Genomic DNA, 11,111 nt, shown 5'->3' with positions numbered 1-11,111 from the left:
AAAAACTTGTCCCATCCTACCCCGATTGTCCTTCAAGGTCGTTGGCAGTCATAACATATACTGTCAAAATGCACCAAAGTTTCGTTCATTATTATCATACAACTATTACTAGAAACTAATATCTCTTCAAGTGATTTTCGAGTGTCCCCTACTTTTTTTAAGGGTATAATTATGACAAAAACAGTGCAGAGTGAATTATGAAGATCTAAATACCTGAAGACATATTAGTCATATTAAGGCACAGCACCACGGATAGACTGCGAGTATCAAATACTAGTATCCGTAACACTGGTTTCATCGATGACACCAGCGTTTCGTGTGGCAATCGTTAACAAAATCGGTCGCACAGCCTGAGAACTGTCGCAATGTGATAAATGACAAGAAACTCTTGAGAGAGACATGGAAACATTTATTACATGACCGACAAAGCACCACAAGACAATGACGGTTGAGCAAGAATGCAGTACACCGGACCCCTTCCGCCATTTTTGTAAGGAATGTGCACGAGCACATTCCTTAGCAACGGTTTTTCAGACGCAATTTTTGACGCCTCTCTAAAATATAAAATACCCCACTCAACGGCTGTAATTAAATACTTTCGTAAGTAAATGAAATGTTTAATTACCAAAGTAGGAACAAAATACAACGTGTGCGGCTTTATAAGTAGCATCAAACAAACATGGCGGATATGTGTCCGGTATGATGCATGTGTACCGATGGTTGTTCCTGGCACGGGGGTTAGAAGTAGTGAAAATCCAATTCGAAAAACTTCAATATCAACTGATGGCGTTTCCGACTTGACATCCGACATCTGGCTACTTCTTGCCAACCTGGGGGCAGTAATACTTGACCCCGCCTCCCTCTATTTTGCATGTGCAGCCGTTGACGTGGTAGCCGTTCACGTTGTAGGGAAAGCGGTCAACGAGGGGGCGTCGGCAAACGTTGTTGATGTCCTTACATTTGTAGGGATCTGAAACAGAATCACCCCCATGTTTTTACATTAATGACTTTGTCCTGTCAGGATGTTGGTAGTTATAATCAACAGCATACCCATCCACATCCTACCTCACTCCCTCCATACTCCCATCCACACCCTACCCCTGTACCTACATACACCCATCCATTCCTCACCCAACTCCCTCCATACACCAATCCACACCCTACCCCACCCCCTCCATACCCCCATCCATAAACTACCCCCACTCCCTCCATACTCCCATCCACACCCTACCCCACTCCCTCCGTACACCCATCCACACCAAACCCGATCCCTCCATACTCCCATCCATACCCTACCCCTGTCCATCCATACACCCATCTATTCCCCACCCCACTCCCTCCATACTCCCATCCATACCCTACCCCACTCCCTCCATACACCAATCCACACCCGACCCCGATCCTTCATACTTCCATCCAGACCCTTCCCCACACCCTCCATACACCCATCCATTCCCCACCCCACTCCCTCCGTACTCCAATCCATTCCCCACCCCACTCCCTCCATACACCCATCCATACCCTACCCCACTCCCTCCATACTCCCATCCACACCCTACCCCGACCCCTCCATACACCCATCCATTCCCCACCCCACTCCCTCCGTACTCCAATCCATTCCCCACCCCACTCCCTCGATCCATACTCCCATCCATACCCTACCCCACTCCCTCCTTACACCCATCCACACCCTACCCCGATCCCTCATACTCCCATCCAGACCCTTCCCCGACCCCTCCCCGACCCCTCCATACACCCATCCATTCCCCACCCCACTCCCTCCGTACTCCAATCCATTCCCCACCCCACTCCCTCCGTACTCCAATCCATTCCCCACCCCACTCCCTCGATCCATACTCCCATCCATACCCTACCCCACTCCCTCCTTACACCCATCCACACCCTACCCCGATCCCTCATACTCCCATCCAGACCATTCCCCACACCACTTCCTCCGCACTCCAATCCATTCCGTAGCCCACTCCCTCCATACTCCCATCCATACCCTACCCCACTCCCTCAATACTCTCATCCACACCCTACCCCGATCGCTCCATACACCAATCCACATCCTACCCCGATCCCTCAAACTCCCATCCAGACCATTCCCCACACCACTTCCTCCGCACTCCAATCCATTCCGTAGCCCACTCCCTCCATACTCCCATCCATACCCTACCCCACTCCCTCAATACTCTCATCCACACCCTACCCCGATCGCTCCATGCACCAATCCACATCCTACCCCGATCCCTCATACTCCCATCCACACCCTACCCCGATCGCTTAACTCCCATCCACACCCTACCCCACTCCCTCCATACACCAATCCACATCTTACCCCACTCCCTCAATACTCCCGACCATTCCCCGCCCCACTCCCTCCATACACCAATCCACTCCCACCATACACCCATCTACTACAACCATACACCCATCAGCTCCCACCATACACCCATCCACTCCCACTATACACCAATCCAGTCCAACCATACCCCCATCCACACCCACCATACGCCAATCCGCTCTCACCATACGCCAATCCGCTCCCACCATACGCCAATCCGCTCTCACCATACACCCATCCACTCCCTACCCCTGTCCCACCATACTCCAATCCACTCCCTACCCCACTCCCACCATACCCCCATCCACTCCCACCATACCCCCATCCACTCCCACCATACACCCATCCACTCCCACCATACACCAATCCACTCCCACCATACACCCATCCACTACAACCATACCCCCATCCACTCCCACCATACACCAATCCACTCCCACCATACACCCATCCACTCCCACCATACGCCAATCCACTCCCACCATACACCCATCCACTCCCACCATACGCCAATTCACTCCCACCATACACCCATCCACTCCCACCATACACCAATCCACTCCCACCATACACCCATCTACTCCCACCATACGCCAATCCACTCCCACCATACACCCATCCACTCCCACCATACGCCAATCCACTCCCACCATACACCCATCCACTCCCACCATACGCCAATCCACTACAACCATACACCCATCCACTCCCACCATACGCCAATCCGCTCCCACCATACGCCAATCCGCTCCCACCATACACCCATCCACTCCCTACCCCACTCCCACCATACACCAATCCGATCCAAACATACCCCCATCCGCTCCCACCATACACCCATCCACTCCCACCATACGCCAATCCGCTCCCACCAAACACCCATCCACTCCCACCATACACCAATCCACTCCAACCAAACACCCATCCACTACCACCATACACCCATCCACATCAACCATACGCCCATCCACTTCCACCATACCCCCATCCGCTCCCACCATACGCCCATCCACTCCCACCATACACCCATCCACTCCCTACAAAGTCAGTTCTATCCCATACCCCCTGTCCCATCCCGCCCCACCCCTACCATACAACCATACACACCCTACATCCATACATACCCTGCCCCATCCCGCCCCACCCCTACCATACAACCATACACACCCTACATCCATACATACCCTGCCCCAACCACACCCTCTTCACCACACTATCCCAATCCCATCATCACATCGCCAACCCCATTCTCACTTCATCCTCATATTTCCACATCCTCCTCAAACCACCACCCCATCCGCATTTCACCCCCAAACACCACCCACACCTCCCACACCACCACCCCACACAACACACCACACACAACACACACTACCTCTATCCTCACATACCCACTCAGTCACCAAACCAATCACCACCCCAATGCTCAAGACAATACAGGGGTATACACCCCTTGAAACCAGCGAGGAAGGGTGTGTGATCTGACCTTTCAGTGGAACGGTATGTGAATATAAGCGGGGGAAATGTACATGGGAAATATCTGCAATAATATAGTCCATCCTACCACATGTCTGTATCTTAAGCATGTGTTCATGAATCCCTATCAAATAGTGATGATACCAAGTTTTTGCGAAAAGGTGAGTGTAGCCCCACCGTCGGCATCCGTCACAAAACACATGAAAAGGAAAATCAAATTTACATCTGAAAAAAAACACGGGAACATATGGTACAAGTTCGAATGGGGCCTTTTTATCAAATGATAAACATACCACTTTGCACGTGCTGAAACACCCCGTTTGCCTGACACTGCATCAGGAGACAGCCATTGAATCCTCCTCGCATCGTGCTTCCGATCACGTGGCACCGGTTGTGTTGGTCCAAACATTCTAAACATGTAACATTTTCAGTTAACATTCACAGATGTAACTTCGTCAGTAAAACATTCACAGGTGCAACTTCGTCCGTAAAACATTCATAGGTGCAGCTTCATCAGAAAAAAACATTCACAGGTGCAACTATGTGTTGTGTTCTTACTAAAACATTCATAGGTGTGATTGTGTCATTTAAACATTTCTCAGGTCATTGACATTGTCGACAGCGCAGGTGTAACTTATACATAAACATTGAAGAAGGCACGGGTTCGATTCCATGAGCAAAGCTCAGGTGGACACGTGTGTAATAATAAAATTTACCATAATATTCCATGAGGCACGTGTGTAACGTATTTAACAGTGTAGAAAAAAACCTTTGTATTCTAAGAAGACACATGTGTGACTTTGTATTTAGCAGTTTCACTGTGATCATTGTGTTCATCATTAAATTGTTGCCTAGAAGCACAACACAACCACTGGCATATCTTTTAACATTTAAAGTGAACTCGGAGCTACTTTTGTAATATAAACTCAAAAGATAGCCATCGAGCGTTCATCCCAAGCGCTGCTTAATTCCAAAACCGTGGCTAACAAGTCGCGCTAATTTTAGCGTCGCGTTTTTCCCCTTGTCCTTGTGGTTGTGGAGTGACGTAAGGAAATTCCATTGCGACGATACTTGGTCGCGTGTTATTTCTAGGTATAGCTATTGGGTATCGATCGATGATTACCTGAAGCAGTCGGAATAACCGAAAGACATGATTGAAGCAAACTATTGATACAACATCTTTCTCCATTCGTCACTGAAGGGTCACTCACTTATTTCAACTGGTTGTGCTGCACCATGTTGGCACTGGTACTTGATGCAGGGGTTGTTGTTCATGATGAAGATGGCGCCGTGATTTAACGCTTGTCCTCCCACGGCGCATCCATTTGCCTGGTTCTGAACTGACGTCAAAAACATGTTGTAAATAGGTTACAAGATGGGTCCCGTTCCACGAAGCGATATTAGCTCTTAGGTGATGGTAGCTCACACACTTTAACCTAGGTTTGCTACAGTCTTAACACTAAGATCCCTTTGTGCAACGGAGCCCTGACTTCACTTCAGACGGGAGATAGACATAGACGGCAGACATAGTTAAACTATTAATGCAAGACGAGCATCTGAACCAGGTATGAAGACCTCAAGTATATGTTTGCTTGTTTGTTTGTTTGTTTGTTTGTTTGCTTGCCTGTTTTCTTGATTGTTTGTTTGTTTGTTTGTTTGTTTGTTTGTCTGTTATTCCAGCTAAATGACGGCAGTCTGTAAATAATCGAGTCTGGGCCTGACAATGCAGTGATTGATATCATGGGCATCCATGCAAATGAAATACGACGACATGAATCAACCAAGTTAGCGAGCCTGACCACCCGATCCCGTTGCTCGTCTCTTACGACAAGCATTGTCGCCATTTACGACAAGCAAAAGTTGCTAAAGACATCCTAACCCATGTCTTGACGGGTTTCGAGTATCTGTAATCTGACCTCTGCGTCCCCACTGGTTAGGATCACTAGTCTTCTTGGCTCTGTCCACTTCTTGTGGCTTCGTCAGTCCAGGGGTCGCCAGCAACAGCAGCGACATCACTGTCAGCAGCATCGTCATCATTGTCGTTATGGTCCAACTGGATGAGTCGAAATTAAATCACGTTATATGAGTTTGTTCAGGCAAGCACTGTATTTAAGTATTTTTTATTAATTACAGTCGAACCCCATTATCTCGAACATAGCGTGACCGCATTAAGACATCGAGATATCCGGACATTCGGGATAACGAGGCATGGATATCCAGACAGATCAAGTAACAATACTATAGATACTGGGCGATACGACTGCATACATAATAAATTAAGGACACAACACTTGTTTGTGATAGCGAATTAAAATGTATTTCACTAGCAATGATTAATAACAATTGTGACAAAGTATGTACATTGAACAGCTATCAGAAATTAAATTGGAATTCAATTTCCTGAAGAACTCAATAACTAATATTTTATGATAACTATTTGAATTGTTTTGGAAGTGCTGCTGATTCAAAGAAATGTCATCATATACTGAACAACAAAAGTTCCTGTGACATTGAATAAGATTTTATGCAAGACTCCTATAAGTGTTCAAATGGTTTAATTTGCCATACTGACTTCAGAAAATCGTGATTTCATAAAAAAAAAAAACACACATGAACATGCCAAAATGTCAATTTACAAATCAATAGCGTGTGTGTCCACCACTGGTTGCGATGCAAGCAACACATCTTCGTCTCATGGAATTGACCAGGCGTCACACATAGTCTTGTGGGATATCTGTCCATATCTGCTGGAGCATATTTAATACTTACACACCTGATGAAATCACTTGTTTATCTTAAGGATTGACTGAGTATTTTTTTTCGGTTCATTGAGGTATGAGTCAACGTCATGGACTGGCCGTCAAGGTCTCCCGACCTCAATCCCATCGAACACATCTGGGATGCTCTTGGCAGAAGTCTGCGCACTCTCCAGAACCAACCACAGAATTTGCAAGATCTTGGCACCATTTTGCAGCAACAATGGCGTCGTCTTCCCAGTCATGTGTTCACAAGCATCACAAGGTCCATGCGGAGGCGTGACATGAATCAGCTGATTTTTTAAGTTATCCAAAAAACTTGACACCCCCACAAATCAGAAGCCAATAACGAAGGATCAAAGAAGGATAAAAACTAACTTCAGAGGACCTGTCAATCAAGGCAAGAGGCGAGAAGCACGGCAACAGTCAGACTGTAAGGAACCGGAACAAATATATGTTTCCGAGAAGGCGGTTTTTCAAATGACACGGTCAGTTTCCGCCAGAACCAAACATTAGTTCCATGAGAACGGGAAGACACGGTGGGAAATGTGCGGGTTAGAAATGAAACCTAAAGACACGAAACAAAAGTCGAGGCGAGCGGTTAAAAAGAAGGCGAGCGAGCCTGCACGTTTGCTGTTCCATTCCTTCTCGGCCTTCGGTCTCAAAGGGTAGTTTGGGTTAATGAAAATGCAAGAATGTCGCTAAGTGTCCTGTGCATGACGATACACGTGAGCAGAAAGGGAATTCCCTCGACTGTAATATTGGAATTCCCCGACATTCCGCAGTGATAAAAGTAGTGCGCTTAATGTTTTACATTCATTGGGAAATGAATGCAATAACACGTGACCAATTCAGCTAATCAGAATGCAGGAATTTCAATGAACACAACGAGGCTCGTCTATGGCGCCGCGATTCGCTGTGCAGAGTTGCGTCCCCTTTGGCCCGCCAGAAACCTATGATAACGGGTTCAAATCCCGGATTAGGATACGACGAACATGCATCAACCAAGTCAGCGAGTCTGACCAACCGATCCCGTTAGTCGCCTCTTACGACAAGCATAGTCGCATCTTAAGACAAGCATGGGTTGCTGCTGAAGACCTATTCTAACCCGGAACTTTACTGGTGAGTAGAGGAGTGACCTAGGCCTACGCCGAAAGCGCTCTATGGTGATTTTTTAAGGGATTGATTAGTTGATTAATTGATTAGTCACCATCTGCATTTAATAAAACCATTTTTAAAAACATATTTGCGAAAGCGCGTTTAGAACAAATGAATTTACCTCACATGTATTACGGGTCAATGATATTTTTCCAAACAGACGATTTCACCTCGGCACAATCCATGTTTACGGGGTTGACAGTATATGGGGTGAAAATGGCCAGATAAGTGAGCCATTATCAACTGGGATCTGAAATCTTGCCATTAAGAACCCTTATCAATTAATAAAATCGTTCTTGCCAGGTGTAAATGGATTGTACGACATATTTATATTGACACAAGATTCAAATAAAAATTATATTCATAATAATAATTGAAACACAAAGACAATATGGGCGTAGTACGATGATGGGCGAAATTGTGTTTTGAAGAAATGGAATTTATGTACGAGTATAAACAATATCCAAACTTAACATTTTCAGTGCAAAAAGTGACAAATACCTTGTGACAGCGTCCGCTTGTAGTAGGTCAGTCGTTGTTGTAATGTTCTGACTTTCAACATCCGTCCCTTATAGCCGTGGGACCTTCTGATACCTCTAACCTCTGCCTGTGATTATACGCCTACTCACTACGGCGGAAAAGCCTTATTTAGCTAAATATTCCAATTTGTAGATAATTATGAGAAACGATTATATCGTTGGATGGCATGCCCTTGAAATGAACATTGATCTTAGCAAATGACTTTTATCGCGTTTAATATTAGCTTAATCATTGGGTTAAATTATTCTCTTTATGTTATTTACAGATATCAGTCAGTCACGGCTGCCACGTTCTCAGATGTCTTCGTAACTCACTGTCATGCGTAGATCGATGCTTATGATGTCAATCGCTGGATTGTCTGGTCAAGACTCGATTATGTACAGCTCGCCGTCAAATAACTGGAATATTGCTGAGGGCAACAAACAAAGAAGACCGCTTACGCAAAGCTAACGGGCCGTTGTAGCCGAAATAATGTTCAAGCGGCGTTAAAACCAAACTCACTCACTCATACATATGTACGTTTCCTTTGTAATCTGCGTACTTTTAACACGCCATGTATAACATTTACGAAGATACAATAATATTGTTTTCCACGCCTTGAGTGGCCATGTCGAGTGCTGAGCGTACTCCACTGTGTACAGGAATAATTCCCGTATAACTTTGTTTAATTTTCAGGTATTTTCATGTCGTTTGATTGACAGGTGGCGATAATTGTTTGAAATATTTCACTTATTTATATAGCGATTAGCGAAGTGATGAATGCGTTCGCTCTTTGCTCCAAAGGCTAGGTTCGAGTTGTATATGTAATTGTTTCATTTTGTTGCAACCCCATCGTAACCACCGCCACCTGTTGTTCTCTACCTCATTATGGTCGTATCTTATATCACCATTATTGAATTATTGAACTTATGGTCAAACTTACGTTTGGTGAATCCCGGTCTTTTTTTGTGTTGTCTTTTTGCATGACTTATACATGCATCCCATTCAACATGATCTAGTGTAGTAAATATACGTTCTATTATGAAAAAAAGAATAGATGGTGAAATAGAACACACTTGATTATCGAATATGGCATATCAATGGATCAGTATGTTTCAATTTACATTCAAACCTCCCTGGGGAGTATACACTTTTTTCACAGTCCATAGTTTCAATACCAGAGTTTTTCATTCGTGGGAACCGGACTAACCTCGACATTCGGAGAAAATAACGGTAATTAAAGAATGACGCATTGTACTTATTCACATGCACGTTATGCTGTATTACATTAATTGGTGCCACACTGTATCATTTGCTTGTGTGTGCGTGTTTTATTGTCGATTGTAATGCTGTACAAACACTGCAGCAGATTTATTAGCAGGCTATTTATAAGAAACGGGATGTAGATTGAAACAAACGTTGTTATATATGATTATGTAGATTTCACCATCACTCATTCCTGCAACAGTTTGTAAATAGCAATCCGTGTAATTTTGTGTAAAAATGAATTCGTTTGATAAGGACTTGGGTAAGAAAAGAATTTGCCACCACATGACCCCTACCGTGTTTGAAATTTGTGCAGGATACCCATCAGCAGTTGTGCGGGCTGTTTTAAATTCTTATTTAAAAAAAATTAAATTAACTATGTTGTGTTGTTGCTATGTCGTTTTATGCAGCTATGTTGTGTTGTGTTGTGGTGCTATGTTGTGTAGTGCTGCTATGCTGTGATGTGCTGTTCTACTGTGTCGTTTTGCTATCTTGTGTTGTACTGCTGTGTTGTGCTGCTACGTTGTATTGTGCTGTTCTACTGTGTCGTTTTGCTATCTTGTGTTGTACTGCTGTGTTGTGCTGCTACGTTGTATTGTGCTGTTCTACTGTGTCGTTTTGCTATCTTGTGTTGTACTGCTGTGTTGTGCTGCTACGTTGTATTGTGCTGTTCTACTGTGTCGTTTTGCTATCTTGTGTTGTACTGCTGTGTTGTGCTGCTACGTTGTATTGTGCTGTTCTACTGTGTCGTTTTGCTATCTTGTGTTGTACTGCTGTGTTGTGCTGCTACGTTGTATTGTGCTGTTCTACTGTGTCGTTTTGCTATCTTGTGTTGTACTGCTGTGTTGTGCTGCTACCTTGTATTGTGCTGTTCTACTGTGCTGTGCTGCTACGTTGTGTTGTACTGGAACATTGTATTGTACTGTTCTACTGTGTTGTGCTGCTACCTTGTATTGTGCTGTTCTACTGTGCTGTGCTGCTACGTTGTGTTGTACTGGAACATTGTATTGTACTGTTCTACTGTGTTGTGCTGCTACCTTGTATTGTGCTGTTCTACTCTGCTGTGCTGCTACGTTGTGTTGTGCTGTTCTACTGTGTTGTGCTGGAACGTTGTATTGTGCTGTTCTACTCTGCTGTGCTGCTACGTTGTGTTGTTCTGTTCTACTCTGCTGTGCTGCTACGTTGTGTTGTGCTGTTCTACTGTGTTGTGCTGGAACGTTGTATTGTGTTGTACTGCTGTGTTGTGCTGCTACGTTGTATTGTGCTGTCCTACTGTGTTGTGCTGCTACGTTGTGTTGTTCTGGAACGTTGTGTTGTACCGGAGGGTTGTGTTGTGCTGCTACGATGTAAATGTTTCATTTTCTAGTTTCCAACTACAACTTTGTTCAACAGAGATGACAGTGGCAGCGTAATGATGTGGGAGATCCCGTGTTGCTATGTTACGTTGCTATGCTATGTTGTGTTGCTATATGTGTATAGCGTTGAGTATAGAGATATATGAGAGAGTCAATCTCATTAAAATCAGACCTTAGTTCTCGCTACCGCTAAACAAAGAACTGACGACATCCCATAAGGGGTCACGTCAGAAC

At 44.9% G+C, this 11,111-nt stretch overlaps 1 protein-coding gene across 1 annotated transcript; it reads right to left on the bottom strand.

The window, feature by feature from the left end:
- Nucleotides 1-388: 388 nt before the first annotated feature.
- On the bottom strand, nucleotides 389-8,326 carry LOC139469047 (uncharacterized). The gene is made up of 5 exons (XM_071251176.1): nucleotides 8,239-8,326; nucleotides 5,740-5,876; nucleotides 5,035-5,163; nucleotides 4,117-4,233; nucleotides 389-970 (listed from the first exon to the last, which is right to left on the bottom strand). The coding sequence occupies exons 2-5, from the start codon at nucleotides 5,858-5,860 to the stop codon at nucleotides 816-818; spliced, it is 522 nt and encodes a 173-aa protein (XP_071107277.1). The 5' UTR covers nucleotides 5,861-5,876; nucleotides 8,239-8,326; the 3' UTR covers nucleotides 389-815.
- Between the last annotated feature and the right edge of the window lie 2,785 nt (nucleotides 8,327-11,111).

This window comes from Haliotis cracherodii, unplaced genomic scaffold (assembly GCF_022045235.1).
Source record: "Haliotis cracherodii isolate W230 unplaced genomic scaffold, xgHalCrac1.p SCAF_2, whole genome shotgun sequence".
Lineage (NCBI taxonomy): Eukaryota > Metazoa > Mollusca > Gastropoda > Lepetellida > Haliotidae > Haliotis > Haliotis cracherodii.
This window is presented reverse-complemented; position numbering and strand designations above follow the sequence as displayed.